Raw genomic sequence first — 23,427 nt, 5'->3', positions numbered from 1 at the left:
CAGTACAGAAGGAGGCCGTTCAGCCCATCATGTCTGTGCCGGCCGGAAAAGAGCTTTCCAGCCTATTCCAACTTTCCAGCTCTTGGTCCGTAGCCCTGTGGGTTACGGCACTTCAAGTGCATATCCAAGTACTATTAAATGCGATGAGGGCCTCTGCCTCTACCACCCTTTCAGGCAGTGAGTTCCAGACCCCCACCACCCTCTGGGTGAAAAAAACTCTCCCCAACTCCCCTCGAATCCTCCCACCAATTACATTAAAGCTATGTCCCCGGTTATTGACCTCTCTGCTAAAGGAAATAGGTAGCCCTGGTGCGGATTATTTTAAGAACATAAGAAACAGCAACAGGAGTAGGCCATTCAGCCCATCGAGCTTGCTCCATCATCCAATAAGATCATGGCTGATCTACCTCAACTCCACTTTCCTGCACTATCCCCATATCCCTTGATTCCCTTAGAATCCAAAAATCTATCGATCTCTGTCTTGAATATTCTCAATGACTGAGCCTCCACGGCCCTCTGGGGTAGAAAATTCCAAAGATTCACCACCCTCTGAGTGAAGGAATTTCTCCTCATCTCAGTCCTAAATGGCCGACCCCTTATTCTGAGACTGTGACCTTTGGTTCTAGACTCCCCAGCCAGGGGAAACATCCTCCCTGCATCTACCCTGTCAAGCCCTGTAAGAATTGTGTATGTTTCAATGAGATCACCTCTCATTCTTCTAAACTCTAGAGAATATAGGCCTAGTCTACTCAATCTCTCCTCATTGGACAATCCCCCCATCCCAGGAATCAGTCTGGTGAACCTTCGTTGCACTCCCTCTATGGCAAGTATATCCTTCCTTAGGTAAGGAGACCAAAACTGTACACAATACTCCAGGTGTGGTCTCACCAGGGCCCTATATAATTGCAGTAAGACGTCTTTACTCTTATACTCAAATCCTCTTGCAATAAAGGCCAACATACCATTTGCTTTCCTAATTGCTTGCTTGTTAACTTTCAGTGATTCGTGTACAAGGACACGCAGGTCCCTCTGAACACCAACATTTCCCAATCTCTCACCATTTAAAAAATACTCTGCTTTTCTATTTTTCCTGCCAAAGTGGGTAACTTCACAATTCTCCACATTATATTCCATTTGCCATGTTCTTGCCCACTCATTAGCCTGTCTATATCCCCTTGAAGCCTCTTTGCAGCCTCCTCACAACTCACATTCCCCTGCTCAGTGCACTGTTGAAGTTGACCATAGGTAATCCTGTTGGAGTTTACACTGGTGAGTGGGCTGTGTAGAATAGAATCATAGAATGGTTACAGCACAGTAGGAGGCCATTTGGCCTGTCGAGCCCGTGCCGGCTCTCTGCAAGAGCACTTCAGCTAGTCCCACTCCCCCACCCTTTCCCTGTAGCCCTGCAAATTTTTTTTCCTTCGAACCTACCCTCGATGACCTGCTGCTAGGTCCCATCAACTTGCCTTGTGATTGTATCCCAGGGACGATTCTTGCCCCACTTCCCATCTGGTTTATTTTCCCTTCATCTCTCGGAGAGAAGTGCCGAAGACTCTGCCCAGTCATGTTGCTGGAGAGAGGCAGTAATAGCAGAAACTAGCGCCACATGACATTGAACCAACTCTACAAATTAGGACGCTGGCTGTTACATTGTATTGCACAACCCGGCAATAAAATGTCTTAGGGGCTCGTTATACCGCTGGTACCAGTCTCACTCTGATCTCCAAATGACAAGAGTTATACTGCTGACTGCACATCATCCACTGCTCGGCGGCAATGGAGTTTTGCACAAGCATTGAAGCTCACTTGCTGGTTAAATTATATCGCTAAAGGAGAGCCAAGATTTAAAAATATTGACATTTTAAAAATTCAATTTAAACTGCCTGGGAACGTTTTAAACTTGGCTTTCCATTAGACTGTAGTTATACTGTACCATGTGAAGCCACCTGCTGGATGCAATCTCATATCGTGGCTTTGGTACCAATCGCTGACCTCATTCTTGAGGTTACATACCGGTATTGGCCGTATGAAACTGCCTCACATTGGAGGGACAGCAGCAACATAACTGACTTATTTAATTATAAAATACATTCATTAAATATTCGCAATGAAAAACTTTTAATGAAAAATCTACAATATCCAACAAACGTGTAGCTCCTCCTTTGCTCCAAGTACTTTGCAGAGTTTTTCAGATTACATCTCAATGTTGCAGCCTCCGCATATTCCCTTGGTAGGTTTGTCCTGAATTCTGCCAATGTGTTTTGCAACACTTTCTTTCTGGGAAAATAAAAAAATGAGCAATGTTGTATTTACCTGTAAATGAGCGCATCATCAGAGGAGCTGTTATACTGGACCTGGTACATGCGAATCCCAGGGATGTTGCGCTGTGAGGGCCATCGAATCAGGACCGAAGATGATGTGAGGTCAGTTGCTATGACCTTTTTATCCTGCAGAGTCTTTGTGTCATTAGTAACAGACGGAGCACCAGACTTGGCAGAAGTGGTGATGTCGGAAGAACCAGGATCTGGTTCTTTGATGTTATTTGTGCCGTTGGCAAAATGGGGGAGAGGATTAACAATCAACTCCACTTCTACCATGGAGTCTCCGGCAGCATTAGAGGCGAAACAAGTGAACATTCCACTGTCTTTAGGGGTGGCAATGAGGATATCCAGTGTACCATTTTCATAGGTGGTGGCCCTGGATGAATTGGAAATCAGCCGTCCTTCTGGTGAGGTCCAGTGAATGGATGGATCTGGGTCCCCAACAGCTTTACATTTCAAAGTGGCTCTTTGACCTGCCATGACAAAGGTCTTGGAGGTGTGTCGAGTGATCAACGGAGGATCGCAGGTGAACTCCTCCTCAGGGATGAACCAGAAATATTTACCCATTAAATGAGGTGGTGAGGCACAAGTCTCCAGGTCATCCTCCCTCGTAAGGCGTCTCAACCAGAGAAGTTCACAGTTGCAGTGCAATGGGTTCCCACCAAAGCTAAGTACAAGGGACGATAGTGGCGACCCTTTTGTTTTTGCATACATTTGAACTCTTAGAAACAAGGGATCAGGGGGCAACTTGTGAAGTTTATTGGATGTCATGTCCAATCGAGCCAGCTTGTGAAGGTTGGAGAACGTCCCCTCTGGAACAAAGTCAATCAAATTATGGTCCAGACTGAGCGTGTTGACATTTGTCATTTTCTCAATAGTTTCCCAAGGCAGATTCTCCAAGTTGTTGTAAGAGAGATCCAAATCTTCAAGAGATGTCACAAAGTCACCAAAAGAGCTGGCGGAAATGTGATGCAGCTGATTGTTGCTAAGGATCAGGTGCCGGAGATTCACCAGACCATTAAAGTGCTCCTGGTTGACTATGGTGAGTCTGTTACTGTCCAGGTGCAAGGCACGAAGTCCTCTCAGATCTGCAAATGTGTGAGGCATGATCTGGCTGATTGTATTCCTCGATAACGTGAGGTGGACGAGACTCGTCATGTTGGCAAAGTCTTTCCTCCTGACCGTGGTGATGAAGTTGTCGGTCAGACGCAGCTCCACCGTTCTCCTGTCAATAACCGGAGGCACGAAGAGCAGCCCAGTTTTGGCACACAGGATGGAGAGGGAAGGGGACAGGTTTTGGCAGATGCAACGTTTTGGGCAAAGCTGAGCCTTCACAACCATGCTGAGCACCAGCAGAGAGAAGAGGAGCCTCTCCATCATCGATCAGGCTAGCGAGCTAGAAAAAGAGAATAACAGACAATTAGAAGCGCCTGAAGATGTTTAAAAAAAGCCAACAAATGTCTGACATTGTATTTGCAATGTAGCTTTTGTTGGTTTCAACCCAAACTAAAATCCTTTTGTTATTTATTTCATGTATACACATGGGGCTCCCCAATGTATCAGCAAGTGTATCCATTGATAACATAGGGACAGGAGGAGGCCATTCAGCCCCTCGGGCCTGCTCTGCCATTCAATTAGATCACGGCTGATCTGCACCTCACTCCATATCCTTTGACATGATTATGCAGAATTCCAGTGTTCTGTGAAACTGAAAATGTGGTTTTTATAAAGATGTTTCTGATCTTCCTACAAGTTATACAGGGAGCAAGTATTTCCTTAAATTTCTTCTCATTTCCCTCCATTTTCCACTTCCCATTCAGTCCTGAGTGTACAGAATTCCAATGGACCAAACCCCTTCCCATTTCTACCCACTATATAGAAAACTAATGGACTAAATGTCCTCTCATTTATTTCCATTATATTATACTTGCTGAAGTGCCCGGCGGTGCCGAGGGCGCACCGATTGGTCAACCGTCAGGTCACTGAACTGTAGGATAGGTCAATCATCATGTCAATCAACTGTAGGATGGCCCACCCACACACACAATGAACCCGCCCCCACTCGATGCAAATGAGCGGATAATGAGAGGAATTTTGAACGTTTTTTGGATACCGTCGGCACAATTTTTGTCCGACCGTCGACACAATTTTTGTCCGAGCAAAAAGTAAATATGCCTACAAGAGTCCCCTAATGATGAGCTTTCTTTTGATATAACATATGTGTAGGTACGCTCTATAACTTTTGATTGTATAGCCGGCCAGAGAGACAGACAGAGAGACAGACAGACAGACATATCCTTTTATATATATAGATAAAATGCTTCCTTAAGGTAGGACAATTAAACGCATAATCCCAATTGAAACGTAAATTATTTCCTAGTTATTCCTCATTCAGCACATTGAATTTTGGCAATCCAACATGTCAATCACTTATCGGGATTCCAATTTAGGTTCTCACAGCACAAGTGAATAATTGGTGAGATTCCTTCTGTTAATAATTGTCGTGACAAAGTTCACATCTGTGCAAAACACATTGGCCCAGAAATTCGGGTCCCCATGCGTGAGTACGCGCTGAGTACTCACGCGTAGGCCCAACGAAAGTGCCAGTTTCCTGCATGCACTGTACATGCACGGGAAACCAGAACCTCCATTCCCTTGAAAGAAGGGGTTCAGAGGTGGAACGCGTGTGCGGGAGAGGCAGCGCGTGCGCATTGAACTTACCTTTTTTTCCCAGGTTTCTCCGGGAGGGTAAGTCTCCAGGAGTTACACATGTAAAAAGCAATCGCAAGGCCTGCTTTTAACAAGGTAAGTGGTGAATTAATTAAAATTAAAACATTTTTTCCACAGGTTCATTATTTTTAAATACTTTAAAGAAAGGTAAGTTTATTTTTAGCCCCGTTAGAAAATGTAATTAATTTTTTCAAAAATTTAAATTATTGTTTAAAATAGTTATTTTATGTAATTTATAGTTATTTTAAAAATGTGATGATTTTTAATTTATTTGAAGTTTTAGTGATGTTTTGGGGCTTATAGTATTTATAGTTTTGACAGCTCTTCCTGTCAATTTTATGAATGAAGCATTCCCTGCTACCATTCCCACGTGATCCCAGGGGACGCATCGAACTAACTGCGCCCCTGGGATACGCAAGCACTGCACGCCGGCAGTTGGAGGAGGCCCAGGATCGGAATCCCACGTGGGCCCACAGCTCAACGGCCGGCGCGCAAGGTAAGTGCAGGTCGGGGGCTTGCACCCGCGGGAAGCCCCCGACCCGAATTTCTGGGCCATTATTTTCTTAAATTCCCCATCTCGCAATTTATCCCCATCCTTCCTGAAGGCGCTGGGTACAGTTCCTTGAACACTGGCTGCTCTATATTACCTCGGCCAGGTGGCCATTCTACTTGTGAGCCTGGTTGTCTATCGGGAATGGATAGTAGCATCACAGCCAGCTCCGATCCTGCCCTCACCTTGAAGGTCACACATCCCACACTCTCCAGTGGGAGTCAAAGGATAGCGATCACGAGCAGGAACCGTGGCTGGGATTTTCCCCCTAACTAACCAAGCGGTAATAAGATCTGCTTCAGAGCAACTTAATTCACCAGACTGGACCATCATTTATTTTACTGTCACTTTAGTCTCTCTATCTCCCTCTAGTAATCTTTCACAGATGCTACGCTGCATCATGAATAGAGTGGCATACATTATGACCCCTTACTTTGCCGCACATCTATGGATTCATTCCTGGTAGGATTTCATCTGCAGTGCTTTAAATCATTAACGCTGAACACAAGCCTTTGAGTACGACTGTGCGGGTCTTTCATGAGGAACCAGCAGGACGACACCAAGACTTCGAGCAGAAGAATCATAGAACTGTAGAGATTTACAGCACAGGAGGCCATTCAGCCCATCGTGTCCGCGCCGGCCGACAAAGAGCTCTCCAGCCTAATCCCACTTTCCAGCTCTTGATTCGTAGCCCTGTAGGTTACGGCACTTCAAGTGCATATCCAAGTACTTTTTAAATGTGATGAGGGTTTCTGCCTCTACCACCCTTTCAGGCAGTGGGTTCCAGACCCCCACCACCCTCTGGGTGAAGAAAGTTCTCCTCAACTCCCCTCTAATCCTTCTACCAATTACTTTAAATCTATGCCCCCTGGTTATTGACCCTTCTACTAAGGGAAATAGCTCCTTCCTATCTAGGCCCCTCATAACTCCCCTCAGCCTCCTCTGTTCCAAAGACAACAACCCCAGCCTATCCAATCTTTCCTCATAGCTAAAATTCCCCAGCTCCAGCAACATCTTCGTAAATATCCTCTGCACCCCCTCTAGTGCAATCACATCCTTCCTGTAATGTGGTGACCAGAACCGCATGCAGTATTCTAGCTGTGACCTAATTTTTTTTTATACAGTTGAAGCATAACCTCCCCGCTCTTGTATCCTATGCCTCAGCTAATAAAGGCAAGTATCCCGCATGCCTTTTACCTTCAGGGATCTGTGGACATGCACTCCAATGTCCCTCTGATCTTCTGCACTTCTCAGTGTCCTACCATTTAATGTGTATTCCCTTGCCTTGCTAGCCCTCCCCAAATGCATTACCTCACACTTCTCCAGATTGAATTGCATTTGCCACTGTTCTGCCCACCTGACCAGTCCATTGATAGCTTTCTGCAGTCTGCAGCTTTCTTCTTCATTATCAACCATGCGGCCAATTTTTGTATCATCTGCCAACTTAATCATACTTCGTACATTCAAGTCCAAATCATTGATATATACCACAAAAAGCAAAGGACCCAGTACTGAGCCCTGCGGAACCCCGTACTGAGCCCTGCGGAACCCCACTGGAAACAGCCTTCCAGTCACAAAAACACCCTTCGACCATTACCCTCTGTTTCCTGCCTCTGATCCAATTTTGAATCCAACTTGCCACTTTGCCCTGGATCCCATGGGCTTTTACTTTCATGACAATGTCTGCCATGCGGGACCTTATCAAAAACCTTGCTAAAATCCATGTAGACTACATCAAGCACACTACCCTCATTGACCCTCCTTATTACCTCCTCAAAAAATTCTGCCAAGTTAGTCAGACAAATCCATGCTGACTGTCCCTGATAAATCCATCTCTTTTCAAGTGAAGATTTATCCTGTCCCTCAGAACTTTTTCCAATAATTTTCCCGCCACCGAGGTTCGGCTGACTCGCCTGTAATTACTCGGTCTATCCCTTTCTCCCTTTTTAAACAACGGTATCACGTTAACAGTTCTCCAGTCCTCTGGCACCACACCTGTAGCCAGACAGGATTGGAAAATGATGGTCGGAGCCTCTGCGATTTCCTCTCTTCTCTTAACAGTCTGGGATACATTTCATCCAGACCTGGGGATTTATCCACTTTCAAAGATGCTAAACCCCTTAATACTTCCTCTTTGACTATGTTTATTTCATCTAATATTTCACACCCCTCCTCCCCAATTGCAATGTCTGTATCGTCCCTCTCTTTCGTGAAAACAGACGCAAAGTATTCATTAAGAACCATACCCATGTCTTCCGCTTCCACACACAGGTTACCTTTATGGTCCCTAATAGGCCCTACTCTTACTTTGGTAATCCTCTTGCTCTTAATGTATTTATAAGACATCTTTGGGTTTTCCTTGATTTTACTTGCCAATATTTTTTCATGCCCTCTCTTTGCTTTCCTAATTTCCTTTCTAATTTCACCCCTGCACTTTCTATACTCCTCTAGGCTTTCTGCAGTATTGAGTCGTCGGTATGTGTCATAAGCTTCCCATTTTTTCTTTATCCTACCCTGTATGCTCCTTGACATCCAGGGAGCTCTAGATTTGTTAGTCCCACCCTTTTTCTTTAAGGGAACATCCTTGCTCTGAACCCTCACTATCTCCTCCTTGAATGCCTCCCACTGCTCTGACACTGATTTACCTTCAAGTTTCTGTCTCCAGTCCACTTTGGCTAAATCACCTCTCAGTTTAGTAAAATTAGCTTTTCCCCAATTGAGAAGGCCAGATAAATCACATGGTAATATTTACATTGACACGAAGAATTCGATATAAAAGATTGTAGGCAATTGGAAGATGGGAAGGCTGAGGGAAGTTAAAAGTTCCAAAGGTGCGAGCTCCTGGGAATACGTTTGGGTGGGACATTTTAACGCATGTCTTTATTTCAACACAATGAGCAAGGAGGAAGAGAGTGTAGGGTGGCATATTTGGAAGTTAGAAGGAACCAGAGAGGAAAATTCAGAGGACAAACAGCATCGATAAGATAGCAAGAGAGAGGGGTTATAGGCTAGAGACGGGCACTTTTGGTATCTTGTCCAGCAGAGTGGGAGTTGGAGCTGGAAATGGATCTGCAGAAACTGACGTTGGGTTGGGCTTTATTGAGTTGAGAGAAAAGGAAGAGTGTGGTCCAAAGGGAAAGTGAGTTTCTTGAAGGCAGTTTTCCTCCTCTCACTCTCTCCTCTCCTCTCGCTCTCTCCCCTCCTCTCGCTCTCTCCCCTCCACTCGCTCTCTCCCCTCCTCTCACTCTCTCCCCTCCTCTCGCTCTCTCCCCTCCTCTCGGTCTCTCCCCGCCTCTCGCTCTCTCCCCTCCTCTCGCTCTCTCCCCTCCTCTCGCTCTCTCCCCTCCTCTCGCTCTCTCCCCTCCTCTCGCTCTCTCCCCTCCTCTCGCTCTCTCCCCTCCTCTCGCTCTCTCCCCTCCTCTCGCTCTCTCCCTTCCTCTCGCTCTCTCCTCCTCTCGCTCTCTCCCCTCCTCTCGCTCTCTCTCCTCCTCTCGCTCTCTCTCCTCCTCTCGCTCTCTCCCCTCCTCTCGCTCTCTCCTCTCCTCTCGCTCCCTCCTCTTCTCTCGCTCTCTCCCCTCCTCTCGCTCTCTCCCCTCCTCTCGCTCTCTCCCCTCCTCTCGCTCTCTCCCCTCCTCTCGCTCTCTCCTCTCCTCTCGCTCTCTCCCCTCGTCTCGCTCTCTCTCCTCCTCTCGCTCTCTCCCCTCCTCTCGCTCTCTCCCCTCCTCTCGCTCTCTCCCTTCCTCTCGCTCTCTCCTCCTCTCGCTCTCTCCCCTCCTCTCGCTCTCTCCCCTCCTCTCGCTCTCTCCCCTCCTCTCGCTCTCTCCCCTCCTCTCGCTCTCTCCCCTCCTCTCGCTCTCTCCCCTCCTCTCCCTCTCCCCTCCTCTTGCTCTCTCCCCTCCTCTCGCTCTCTCCCCTCCACTCGCTCTCTCCCCTCCTCTCGCTCTCTCCCCTCCTCTCGCTCTCTCTCCACCTCTCGCTCTCTCCCCTCCTCTCGCTCTCTCCCCTCCTCTCCCTCTCCCCTCCTCTCGCTCTCTCCCCTCCTCTCGCTCTCTCCCCTCCTCTCGCTCTCTCCTCTCCTCTCGCTCTCTCCCCTCCTCTCGCTCTCTCTCCTCCTCTCGCTCTCTCCCCTCCTCTCGCTCTCTCCCCTCCTCTCGCTCTCTCCCTTCCTCTCGCTCTCTCCCCTCCTCTCGCTCTCTCCCTTCCTCTCGCTCTCTCCTCCTCTCGCTCTCTCCCCTCCTCTCGCTCTCTCCCCTCCTCTCGCTCTCTCCCCTCCTCTCGCTCTCTCCCTTCCTCTTGCTCTCTCCTCCTCTCGCTCTCTCCCCTCCTCTGGCTCTCTCCCCTCCACTCGCTCTCTCCCCTCCTCTCGCTCTCTCCCCTCCTCTCGCTCTCCCCTCCTCTCGCTCTCTCCCCTCCTCTCGCTCTCTCCCTTCCTCTCGCTCTCTCCCCTCCTCTCGCTCTCTCCCTTCCTCTCGCTCTCTCCTCCTCTCGCTCTCTCCCCTCCTCTCGCTCTCTCCCCTCCTCTCGCTCTCTCCCTTCCTCTCGCTCTCTCCCCTCCTCTCGCTCTCTCCTCTCCTCTCGCTCTCTCCCCTCCTCTCGCTCTCTCCCCTCCTCTCGCTCTCTCCCCTCCTCTCGCTCTCCCCTCCTCTCGCTCTCTCCCCTCCTCTCGCTCTCTCCTCTCCTCTCGCTCTCTCCCCTCCTCTCGCTCTCTCCCCTCCTCTCACTCTCTCCCCTCCTCTCGCTCTCTCCTCTCCTCTCGCTCTCTCCCCTCCTCTCGCTCTCTCCCCTCCTCTCGCTCTCTCCCCTCCTCTCGCTCTCTCCTCTCCTCTCGCTCTCTCCCCTCCTCTCGCTCTCTCCCCTCCTCTTGCTCTCCCCTCCTCTCGCTCTCTCCCCTCCTCTCGCTCTCTCTCCTCCTCTCGCTCTCTCCCCTCCTCTCGCTCTCTCCCCTCCTCTCGCTCTCTCCTCCTCTCGCTCTCTCCCCTCCTCTCGCTCTCTCTCCTCCTCTCGCTCTCTCTCCTCCTCTCGCTCTCTCCCCTACTCTCGCTCTCTCCCCTCCTCTCGCTCTCTCCCCTCCTCTCGCTCTCTCCTCTCCTCTCGCTCTCTCCCCTCCTCTCGCTCTCTCCCTTCCTCTCGCTCTCTCCCCTCCTCTCGCTCTCTCCCCTCCTCTCGCTCTCTCCTCTCCTCTCGCTCCCTCCCTTCCTCTCGCTCTCTCCCCTCCTCTCGCTCTCTCCCCTCCTCTCGCTCTCTCCCCTCCTCTCGCTCTCTCCCCTCCTCTCGCTCTCTCCCCTCCTCTCGCTCTCTCCCCTCCTCTCGCTCTCTCCTCTCCTCTCGCTCTCTCCCCTCCTCTCGCTCTCTCCCTTCCTCTCGCTCTCTCCCCTCCTCTCGCTCTCTCCTCTCCTCTCGCTCTCTCCCCTCCTCTCGCTCTCTCCCCTCCTCTCGCTCTCTCCCCTCCTCTCGCTCTCTCCTCTCCTCTCGCTCTCTCCCTTCCTCTCGCTCTCTCCCCTCCTCTCGCTCTCTCCCCTCCTCTCGCTCTCTCCCCTCCTCTCGCTCTCTCCTCTCCTCTCGCTCTCTCCCCTCCTCTCGCTCTCTCCCCTCCTCTCGCTCTCTCCCCCCCTCTCGCTCTCTCCCCTCCTCTCGCTCTCTCCTCTCCTCTCGCTCTCTCCCCTCCTCTCGCTCTCTCCTCTCCTCTCGCTCTCTCCCCTCCTCTCGCTCTCTCCCCTCCTCTCGCTCTCTCCTCTCCTCTCGCTCTCTCCCCTCCTCTCGCTCTCTCCCCTCCTCTCGCTCTCTCCCCCCCTCTCGCTCTCTCCCCTCCTCTCGCTCTCTCCTCTCCTCTCGCTCTCTCCCCTCCTCTCGCTCTCTCCTCTCCTCTCGCTCTCTCCCCTCCTCTCGCTCTCTCCCCTCCTCTCGCTCTCTCCTCTCCTCTCGCTCTCTCCCCTCCTCTCGTTCTCTCCCCTCCTCTCGCTCTCTCCCCTCCTCTCGCTCTCTCCCCTCCTCTCGCTCTCTCCCCTCCTCTCGCTCTCTCCTCTCCTCTCGCTCTCTCCCCTCCTCTCGCTCTCTCCCTTCCTCTCGCTCTCTCCCCTCCTCTCGCTCTCTCCTCTCCTCTCGCTCTCTCCCCTCCTCTCGCTCTCTCCCCTCCTCTCGCTCTCTCCCCTCCTCCCGCTCTCTCCCCTCCTCTCGCTCTCTCCTCTCCTCTCGCTCTCTCCCCACCTCTCGCTCTCTCCCTTCCTCTCGCTCTCTCCCCTCCTCTCGCTCTCTCCTCTCCTCTCGCTCTCTCCCCTCCTCTTGCTCTCTCCCCTCCTCTCGCTCTCTCCCCTCCTCTCGCTCTCTCCTCTCCTCTCGCTCTCTCCCCTCCTCTCACTCTCTCCTCTCCTCTCTCTCTCTCCCCTCCTCTCGCTCTCTCCTCTCCTCTCGCTCTCTCCCCTCCTCTCTCTCCCTTCTTCTCGCTCTCTCCCTTCCTCTCGCTCTCTCCCTTCCTCTCGCTCTCTCCCCTCCTCTCGCTCTCTCCCCTCCTCTTGCTCTTTCCCTTCCTCTCGCTCTCTCCCTTCCTCTCGCTCTCTCCCTTCCTCTCGCTCTCTCCACTCCTCTCGCTCTCTCCCCTCCTCTCGCTCGCTCCCCTCCTCTCGCTCTCTCCCCTCCTCTCCTGAAGGAACTGACTGCCTGGGTTACGTGTCGATGGGTTGAGGTGTGAGCGTGGTCAATGAAGTCATTGGGCTGCACAACCCTGGAGGATTCTTCAACTGAGCTGAATCCCGTCTCAGCCACATTCACTGGAAGGCAATCAGGAGCTGAAATCCTGGCTAATTGCCAGCTAACCTAGCAATGTAGACATTCCTCAATATGAGCTTTGGTGCGACTCTATAACCAATCCAGTCAGGAGTCTAATTATTGAAAACCGCTTGGAGTTTAACTCTGACTGATTATTATAGGATGTAGAACTGGCTGGTGAAAAGGCCAGAAAGCAGAGATGTACACCGAAACCCTCGGGGATGGTGATCCATCAACAGGAACACACGGGCCAGGAGCCAGTCTGCAGGAAGATGATTCTATTCAAGGATCAAGGTGAGTTAAAGGTCAGGATTGGTTTATAAGTCAAGAGTCACTGCAGCTGGTGTCTCTTCAGGGGGCAGAGACTGAGAATGTGATTGGCTTGCAGTAAATGTATGGACTTTGGTTCCAAAATCCTTCACTACATCAATCGCCTTCACAACAGCACCTGTTTTTTTAGAAAAAGGAACTCGGCTAACACAACATCAGACTTTCTTTAACATACCCAGCTACCTATATGATTTTTTAAATTAATTCTTTGGATGGGGGGTGCCGCTGGCTAGGCCGGCATTTATTGCCCATCCCCAGTTGCCCTCGAGAAGGTGGTGGTGAGCCGCCGCCGCCTTGATCCGCTGCAGTCCGTGTGGTGAGGGTGCTCCCACAGTGCTGTTGGGTAATGTTATCTGTATGTAATATATTAAAAACCTTAATTCAGCACGCACTGCTGTCAACGTTTGTCATTTATAAATTCCTGTGTCCACATTTATAATGGAAACTCTCTATGCAAAGGGTCATCCGTTGTTTGTGGGAGCTTGCTGTGCGCAAATTGGCTGCCGCGTTTCCCACATTACAACAGTGACTACACTTCAAAAGTACTTCATTGGCTGTAAAGCGATTTGGGACGTCCTGTGGTCGTGAAAGGCGCTATAGAAATGAAAGTCTGTCTTTGTCCTTTTTTAAAGGAACTCGGATCCTCCCATCAGTCTTTCTGCTTTTTCACCAAAAGATAATAACTGAAACTTGAAACCATAAACTGATGTATTAGCGTTCTAACTACTCATTAGCAAGACAGCATGATGCTCCCTCATTAACCAAAGCAGAGTCAGTTCCCATCATTTAATTTTGTTTTGTTGATATCTGGTAAATTAGCAAGGCCCATCAGAACAATTCAAAAGCCTTATTGCCTGCATTTCAAGCTCTGTGACACTTCTATAAATCACTAGACGCATCTAATCCATTGAAGAGTTTAGGTCCAGTAATTTTAGTGTTTATTACACGTTTATGAAGAGCAATGATAGGAGACCTGCGAGCACATCACATCACTTCTACTTGATTCGTATTTTTTAGGAGTTTTGAGCTGTGGGGAGTTATAATCACATTAAACCTGTAAGATAACACCCGATCGGTTTCTTGCCTCAATGGACCAGTGCTGGGATGTCCAAACTAAATAAAATCGGTCACATGGAATTTCCCAAGCCCAGAAAAATGGCCATCAAAGTCCAGGCAACTCAGTCCTCTATATATTTATATTGCTTACTCCTTGTATTGTCTCATGTGAGATTTGTGGGGCTGGAGGTTTGGAAGGGGTTGTTGGTAGTGCGGTGTTCTCATTGTTGAAAAAATCCCCTAAATCAAATTACAAATGTCTTTTAACATCAGCAGGTTGAGATATATGGGAATTAATGAGAGGGTGGATTTAAATTTGAGCTTAACCCCCAAGATTACATGGTACACATTTATGTCATACGTGGACATCCCAGATCAGCGGCAGTCTGCGGTGCTGGAGTCTGCGGTGCCGGGTTCAGTCATTAACAGCGGAAGCTTTAGGTTCAATCTTCAGTGTGTGGGGTTAGCTAACCTCAACTGGACCAGCAATAGGGGTGCTACAATGATTATCAAGTGTTGATCGCATCATAGGATCTTACAGCACAGAAGGAGGCCATTCGGTCCATGGTGCCTGTGCCGGCTCTTTGAAAGAGATCTCCAATTAGTCCCACTTAGAGCAGAGAAGGCTGAGGGGGGACCTGATTGAGGTGTACAAAATTATGAGGAGCATAGATAGGGTATATAGAAAGGAACTTTTCCCCTTAGTAGAGGGGTCAATAACCAGGGGGCATAGTTTCAAGGTAAGGGGCAGGAGGTTTAGAGGGGATTTGAGGAAAAACTTTTTCACCCAGAGCGTGGTTGGAATGTGGAACTCACTGCCTGAAAGGGTGGTAGAGGCAGGAACCCTCACAACATTCAAGAAGCATTTAGATGAGCACTTGAAACGCCATAGCATACAAGGCTATGGACCAAGTGCTGGAAAATGGGATTAGAATAGACAGGGCTTGATGGCTGGCGCGGACACGATGGGCCGAAGGGCCTCTTTCTGTGCTGTATAGGGGGAGAAATTCAGTATAGCCCCGTTTGGGGTGCCAGCCTCGCCAGGGCGCTAAAAGTAGCACCCCGGAAACATTCGCGCCCCCGCACCGGAAATTGAGTGGTTGCGCCCCAAAGGGAAGCGGGGCGCTACTGGAGGTGCCCCGCCTCCCTCTGGGGGCGCTGCGAGTGAATATCGTGGCGCTACGTGCCACAGCGCCACACGCTGCGGCACGTCGCGCTGCGGTATTGCAGGCCTTCCTCCCCTTCTTAAAGGGGAGGGGCCTTGTGCAGCGCAATCTGGGGCCCAGCTGGGCCCCCGAGGATCGGGAGTGCAGGCAAAAGAGCCCGGCACCGAGGAGAGGTGCCGAGCTCTTGGAACGCAGCCGGCACTCCGCGGAGGGCGGGGGGTTCAGGAGACCGGGGACGGGAGCGCAGGCAGGTGCTGACAGGCAGCCAACAACAGAAATGGCCGCCCCGCACCTCGCCTTTAATTTGTGCCTCCCCGGCCGCAGGTTCGCCCCCCTGACCCTGTCGGACATAGCGTCCGCCGGTAAATCAGGGGGCGCTGCCAAATATCGCGGCCGGGGCGTCAGCGGGGTGTTGCGCACACCGATGACATCATCGGCAGCGGCACAGCGCTAACGGTTAGCGCCACCACTAACGTCCTGCGGAATTTAGCGGGAGGCGTGGGCAGTGCCGCGCCCGGGCGCCAGTTGGCTTGCGACCCACTTAGCGCCCTCTTAAGGCGCTAACGGGTGGCGCAACCAACTGAATTTCTCCCCCTCTACACTCCCCTTGCTCTTCCCCCATAGCAATACAATACAATACAATACAAATCGCTTTATTGGCATGATAAGGTACATCTTATGTTGCCAAAGCATCAAAATACATTTATGGTTGAACACATAAACGCGGTTCCATTCATACAGTGTATAAACAGGTATATCCCTGAGTTTATAAATATATTTTCGCCTTGTTTATATATACTCTTGTCTTAGTTTACTGGTTGTCCCTCTGTTCATGGCAAGCTGTAACATAGTGTGCCGCCCTGTGAATTTTTTCCCCGTCAAGTATTTATCCAATTCCCTTTTGAAAGTTGCTACTGAATCGGCTTCCCCCGCCCTTTCAGGCAGTGCATTCCTGATCACAACAACTTGTTCTCCATGAGAGCCTGGACTGTGATTCTTAGCAGGCTATTCGACTGTGAGGGGCACTAGAGCTGAGGCTGATCACGTCCGCCTCTGACAGCCATCAGAAATGGCCTCAGACAACGGCGGCACATTGTGCACTTTGGATTGTGGTCAGGAGCAGGGCCGAGGGGAATGGTTCTCTTCCCTAGCTCAGAGCGTTGAGACCAAATACCGTCCCTCATAGTCTGAGCTCATAGAAGGAGGAGCTGCCGAACCCGTGGAACCAACTCCAGAAAGGACCAGTGAACGCAGGAGATGTGAAGGGAAAAAATAGAAGGGAAAGGGGGAGGGTAATGATTGTGTTTTTCCACTCAATTACATTTTGATTACATTTCTCCTAGTCGGTCTGTGCTTCAAAAACATTTTTTTCAACCAATTTATAATCAATTATGTTCCTGCATCCAGGATCAAGCATTCATAAGAATTATAATGTTCTACTGTCTGGTATTCAGATGCTGTTTAGCAGATGACTTCCTGTACTAACAGTTTCTCTAATGTGCCAAAAATACACTTAGAACCTCCCACTTTCCTCATCGGAATCCACAATGAATGCTGAGCTGCTGCTTTCTTCCAATGTGTTCTTAATGAACCCATTAATAGCAATCTGCTGAGCCTCCGAGTAGGCCGCACGGGCTTGACGCATCCTGAGAGCTGTAAATGTCTTGGCTCCTTGGCACCTGTTAATGTCTTCAGCCGCACTGGACGATCTCGCTGAAGAACGGTTTTGAGGGAGTGAGAAAGGGGGTCAGAATCGAAGACACTTGTAAATATATTTAAGCATTTTCCAAATGGAGTAAATGCATCATTAAATCTTACTGAGCAAAGATTGTAACTTGTCCTTGCGGTTTCCCTAGCAACAGGAATGAGCTGCTCCATCTAATTACGATCAGCAAAATAGATCTCTGATTGTCACATTTCGGTTCGAGGTGGATAATTAATTTCTCATTTCTTACCACTTGATTGTTTCCCCTCCAAAAACACATTCTATTTCCCATTAATTTGTTTAGAAAGTTACAACAGTTAGTGTGGGATGAAGTTAGTTAACCTCAGGAACATTCCTTGGCCCTGTACCTGGTGGAATAGCTCTCCACTACTGGCCGGCCAAGGGTTCAGTAAACGTGCAAGAGAACTCTCTCTCTCCCTCTGTCTGTCTCTCTCTCTCCCTCTGTCTGTTTGTCTGTCTCTGTCTGTCTGTCCCTGTCTCTCTCTCTCTCTCTCACCCTGTCTGTCTCTCTCTCTCTCTGTCTGTTTGTCTGTCTCTGTCTGTCTGTCCCTGTCTCTCTCTCTCTCTCTCTCTCACCCTGTCTGTCTCTCTCTCTCTCTGTCTGTTTGTCTGTCTCTGTCTGTCTGTCCCTGTCTCTCTCTCTCTCTCTCTCTCTCACCCTGTCTGTCTCTCTCTCTCTCTGTCTGTTTGTCTGTCTCTGTCTGTCTGTCCCTGTCTCTCTCTCTCTCTCTCTCTCTCACCCTGTCTGTCTCTCTCTCTCTCTGTCTGTTTGTCTGTCTCTGTCTGTCTGTCCCTGTCTCTCTCTCTCTCTCTCTCTCACCCTGTCTGTCTCTCTCTCTCTCTGTCTGTTTGTCTGTCTCTGTCTGTCTGTCCCTGTCTCTCTCTCTCTCTTTCTCTCACCCTGTCTGTCTCTCTCTCTCTCTGTCTGTTTGTCTGTCTCTGTCTGTCTGTCCCTGTCTCTCTCTCTCTCTCTCTCTCAATTCAATTCAATTCAATTCAATTCAATTCAAATGCTTTATTGGCATGAAAGTTTACAGGGAACCATATTGCCAAAGCTTACATAACAAAAAGTACAGTTTTCCAACATTCGTTGGGTACATACAATATTAGTTTAAACAATATTAATTTAAAGTCTCTCTCTCTCTCTCTCTCTCACCCTGTCTGTCTCTCTCTCTCTCTGTCTGTTTGTCTGTCTGTCTGTCTCTGTCTCTCTCTCTCACCCTGTCTCTCTGTCTGTCTCTCTCTCCCTCTGTCTGTCTCTGTCTCTCTGTCTGTCTGTGTCTGTCTGTCCCTGTCTCTCTCTCTCTCTCCCTCTTTCTCTCTCACCCTGTCTGTCTCTCTCTCTCTCTCTGCCTGTCTCTGTCTCTCTGTCTCTCTGTCTGGCTCTGTCTCTCTCTCTCACCCTGTCTGTCTGTCTGTCTCTCTCTCTCTGTCTGTCTGTCTGTCTCTCTCTGTCTGTCTGTGTCTGTCTCTCTCTCCCTCTCTCTCTCACCCTGTCTGTCTCTCTCTCTCTCTGCCTGTCTCTGTCTCTCTCTCTCCCTCTCTCTCTCACCCTGTCTGTCTGTCTCTCTCTCTCTCTCTGCCTGTCTCTGTCTCTCTGTCTGTCTGTCTGTCTCTCTCTCTGTCTCTGTCTCTCTCTCTCTCTATCTGTCTTCCTCTCTCTCTCTCACCCTGTCTGTCTTCCTCTCTCTGTCTCTGTCTTCCTCTATCTCTCTCTCTCACCCTGTCTGTCTCTGTCTGTCTGTCTCTCACCCTGCCTGCCTTCCTCTCTCTGTCTCTATCTTCCTCTCTCTCTCTATCTGTCTCTCTCTCTCTCTGACTGTCTCTCTCTCTTGCAAGGCTTCTTCAATCATTCAGGTGGCAGGAGAGTGATGACAGAGTCCCAGCTCCGTTATCCCATTGGCTGATTTACAGATTAATGACAATGGGAGGGATAAAGAAGCTGGTTTTAATGATGTAAATGAGGCCACTGGCAGTTTGGACAGAAGGTGTGCCCTCACTCGGTCTCTCCATGCCCCTGGCTCTGACAGGCTGCCTCACAACCCACCAGCAGGGCATACACTGACCCACTCGCACTCTTCTTGCAGGACAAGCTCACACACTGCAGGAGGGAGAGCACAAGATCAGGAGGAGCTCCCGCCTCGACGCACATGCTCACACAATTGGAAGAAATGGCCAGCGACATGATCGGCAGAGGGAGGGCACACAGCGTTGGAGATCGCAAGGCTGGAGGCCAGGCACAGCAGGGTGTTTGGCCAACTTTCCTTTCATCCAAAATTGGACAAGGAAGGCAAGATAGTGGCAGGACGGGGCGGGGCGGGGGCGGGTAGGAGAGAGACTGTGGCTTGAGGTATGATCAGGGCCACTGGGTCATGGCTTCCGACTAAGTCAAGGACCATTTTCACTACACCCAGGATCTTTACTGGTGGCTCAGGAATCACATTCTGCCCAGTTCCCCATGAAGGCTAAAGGTTTGGCTTTGGTTGTAATCTGGGCAAGTGAAGCCATCACTGCCTCTGGGAATTCGTGTAAAATTGGAGCAGTTCTCCAGTAAATCAGGCCAGAAACGGTTATTGTAGAAATGCATGGGATCCGTCAGAAGAGGCTGGGTTACATTAACTCACCTCAACCCTAGTTATTATATTTAGCACTTAAAACTCATTGCAAACCAAAATAACCCTAATAATTAACTTTAGTAACCTTAATATTTAACCGTATAATCTTACTAACTAACCACAGTAACCTTAATAACTTTATTAACTAAACTTAGTAACCTTATTAACTATAATTAGTAATTTTAATAATTCATTTAATAAACCCACACCTCTAGATCATGACACAGAAATGGAAAAAAAGCAGATTTTTGACATCCATTTCCCTTTTTAGAAATTTCCGGATAGTCCACTTGACAGTCGGACTGTTCCCCCAAACCCGGACTGACGGAACCCTCAGATCATGTATCCTAAAATCTGATATTAGATTCTGTCAGTCTCCTGCGATCATCTTGACAGGTAATTTTAGAGGCTACAGCATGGACAGTCTCTTGAAAATATCGGTAAAACTTCATAATGTTTGTGCTCCAGGCAATTTGTAAATAACAGTGAAACCATGAGGCCCAGATCTGATAAACTTGATGGAGTATTTCAATCAAACCCATTGGGCTGTCTGTCTGTGTAATTCTTAACTGGCCCATGCTACACGATTTGGGGATTGTGTCTTCAGTAATTTGTTGCTACTAATGGCCCCATTTGTTTTCACTTTCGTAAGTGTCAGAGATCAGCTGAGACAGTCTCGAAATTTTAAAATTCTGGCCTTGCAATAAGATATTGTCAGAAGCTATTATTTTTCTTGAGTTTACAAGATGCAAAGAAGTCCAGTACTTGCAGAAAATTGGAAATGAATCTAGACCCTGGCAATTTCTTGTGTCCATCTCTAGTCATTCACTGTCCATTTTAGATATTGAATTTTTTTTTTGCCCTGGGGAGTGTTGTAGGTTTTTGCGTCTTATCAAGGCGAAGGATGTTGACGCAGAGTAATGCAAGACTTGCCCACAATGCAGGTTCAGAAGCAGCATCGACATCGAACCACATTCAGAAAGAGCTCCTTCAACCGAGAATCATCTCAAGGAGCATCACAAATGGAGTGGATGCTGAGGAGGAGTTAGGAGCAGAGGTTGGAAAAGGGACCGACAGAGAGAGTTTTACTCTGTATCTAACCTGTGCTGTACCTGCCCTGGGAGTGTTTGATGGACAGTGTAGAGGGAGCTTTACTCTGTATCTAACCTCGTGCTGTTCCTGCCCTGTGAGTGTTTGATGGGACAGTGTAGAGGGAGCTTTACTCTGTTTCTAACCCATGCTGTACCTGCCCTTGGAGTGTTTGATGGGACAGTGTAGAGGGAGCTTTACTCTGTATCTAACCCATGCTGTACCTGCCCTGGGAGTGTTTGATGGGACAGTGTAGAGGGAGCTTTACTCTGTATCTAACCCGTGCTGTACCTGCCCTGGGAGTGTTTGATGGGGCAGTGTAGAGGGAGCTTTACTCTGTATCTAACCTCGTGCTGTTCCTGCCCTGTGAGTGTTTGATGGGACAGTGCAGAGGGAGCTTTACTCTGTTTCTAACCCATGCTGTACCTGCTCTTGGAGTGTTTGATGGGACAGTGTAGAGGGAGCTTTACTCTGTATCTAACCCATGCTGTACCTGCCCTGGGAGTGTTTGATGGGACAGTGTAGAGGGAGCTTTACTCTGTATCTAACCCGTGCTGTACCTGCCCTGGGAGTGTTTGATGGGGCAGTGTAGAGGGAGCTTTACTCTGTATCTAACCCACGCTGTACCTGCCCTGGGAGTTGTAATGATATCCGCAAATAGTGATGATATTTGTCTGTGTTTGATTACTTATGCCTTACAGCATATTTGTCTGTGTTTTTGATTACTTGTGCCTGACCAGCAGAGGTCATGTGAGAGACAAGCAGTCCAGAGGAGTTTTACTTTCAGTTTCATTCTAGATGCATCACAGCATAGTGTGTTCTGTAAAAAGCTGTCGAAAGTCTTGAACAAGACTTTAGATTAAACAACATTCTCTTTCAGAAATGAGTCTTTATTGAACCCAAAAAGAAATCAAAACATGATGTCAGAAGTGGCTGAAAGAGAAAAAATCTGAAGTTAGCAACTTGATGGGACAGTGAAAGCAGTTGTGGCAAGTAAGCGAAATCAGCTCTCCACATATTAGCAAGCCAGAAGAGAACATCGTTGCTTACCATTAGAGAATAGCTAACGAAGTGAAAAAATGGAAGGTTTACACCCACCGGCGACGCTTCAATTGTCAGGTAATGTGGCTGAAAATTGGAGAAGGTTCAAACAACGTTTAGAGTTGTATTTAGCGGCAATCGGAGCTGACAAGAAAAGTAATAAAAAAAAATCGTCACTGTTCTTACATGTCGTGGGTGATGCAGCGCTGGAGGTATATAATAATTTCATATTTGCTGTTGATGAAGACAAAATGAAGCTAGATAAAATAATGGAACAGTTTGAGGCCTACTGCATACCTAAACGCAACGTGACCTTTGAGAGGCACAAATTTTTCACATGTGTACAGAAAATCGGTGAGACTATTGATCAGTATGTGACTGAACTGAGAAACTGGAGCAAATCATGTGAATTTGGGGGACTCACAGACTCGCTGCTAAAAGACAGACTGGTGTGTGGTATTCGAGATAATGGTCTAAGGGAAAGACTGCTAAGAGAGCAAGATCTAGACCTGGGAAAAGCCATAGCACTGTGTAGGGTTACAGAGACTGTGAAGTTGCAGGCAAAGGAGCTGTTCAGTGACAGTAGCTGCAACGTGGATGCAGTGAGAAAGAACGGATACAAACCGTTTAACAAAGAGAGCGCCAATGTGAAAAAAGAGACGTGGCCAGCAAACGAAAATGAAAGAGACAATCGGAAGTCATGTTGTCGATGCGGTACACAGCATCCACCAAGAAAGTGTCCAGCATATGGTAAAACTTGCTATAGTTGCAACAAGAACAACCATTATGCCCGTTGCTGTAAGAACCAAGCGCAACAAAGCAAGGTCCATACAGTAGATGAAAGCGAGATAGAGGAATTCAATGTAGATGTTGTGTCTGAAAACAAAAAAGCGACTGGATGTTGACACTAAAAGTGAATGACATACACATTCCATTTAAATTGGATACTGGAGCACAAGTTAATGTGATATCAGAGACCGATTTTAAGAGAATTAGACCCAGACCAAAGTTACATGGAATACAAGTGAAAGTGACCAGATACTCAGGTACTGATATACCAGTGAAAGGAAAATGCATTGTCAAAGTAACACACAAGGACAGAGAGCACACGCTAGCATTAATCGTGGTGCCAAAGGATGTGCAAGCCATACTAGGTTTAAAAGCCTGTGAGAGACTGAACCTGGTAAAGAGAGTCCTCGTTGTGCAAAGCGAAGGAGAGACAGTCTATGATGAACTGAATGTTGCGTACACACCGGGTAAGCTGATGTATACAGCAGACACGTTGTCCAGAGCTGTTGACCCAAGTGAGCCCGCAAACACCACAATGGATGAAAAAGTGAACGCCTACGTGGACATGATCACAAGTGCACTGCCCATAGCAGATGCAAAAATGGAGCTCATAAAGACTGAGACAAACAAAGATGAAACAATGAGACGACTGAGAAAAAGCATCTTGGATGGATGGCCCAACATGAAGCAAGACTGCTCACCTGATATAGCAGAGTACTGGAACTGCAGGGCGGAACTATCAGTGGTCGAAGACATCATCTACAAAGGAAGTAAAATAGTTATCCCAAAGAGTCTGAGAAGAGAGATGCTAAAAAAGATCCATGGAGGACATCTGGGAATCGAAAAGTGTAAGAAAAGAGCACGAGAGGTGATGTACTGGCCACGAATCAATCAAGATGTGACAAATGAGGTGTCAAACTGCACAATATGCCTGAAATATCGAGCAAGCAATCCGGTAGAACCACTAAAGCCACACCCAGCACCAGACAGACCTTACCAGAAGGTAGGCGCTGACCTATTCGTATGTCAAGGGAAGGACTATCTTGTCATCACAGACTATTACTCCCTGTATCCAGAGGTTTGTAGACTGTACACCACCACTGCAGAAGCTGTGATAAGAAGTATGAAAGCCATATTCTCCAGACATGGCGTGGCAAGCGAGGTCTTCACAGACAACGGACCCCAGTTTAACAATGCAAATTTCCGACACTTTGCCAAAGAGTGGGACTTTGTCCACACAACATCAAGTCCT

General features: G+C 48.5%; 1 protein-coding gene across 1 annotated transcript in view; it reads right to left on the bottom strand.

Moving 5' to 3' along the window:
* Positions 1-1,483: 1,483 nt before the first annotated feature.
* LOC147096637 (leucine-rich repeat and fibronectin type III domain-containing protein 1-like protein) overlaps positions 1,484-23,427 on the bottom strand; it is a 152,381-nt gene continuing 130,437 nt past the window's right edge. The window contains exon 2 of the mRNA XM_085973182.1: positions 1,484-3,717. Within this exon, the coding sequence (XP_085829308.1) occupies positions 2,310-3,701 (1,392 nt within the window). The 5' untranslated portion in view covers positions 3,702-3,717 and the 3' untranslated portion in view covers positions 1,484-2,309. The remainder of the gene's footprint in view (positions 3,718-23,427) is intronic.

This window comes from Somniosus microcephalus, chromosome 34 (genome assembly GCF_052327205.1).
Source record: "Somniosus microcephalus isolate GS21.2 chromosome 34, FLI_Smic_1.0, whole genome shotgun sequence".
NCBI classification, from domain to species: Eukaryota; Metazoa; Chordata; class Chondrichthyes; order Squaliformes; family Somniosidae; genus Somniosus; species Somniosus microcephalus.
Note: the sequence above shows the minus strand (reverse complement) of the source record. Positions and strands in the feature narration are given on the sequence as shown.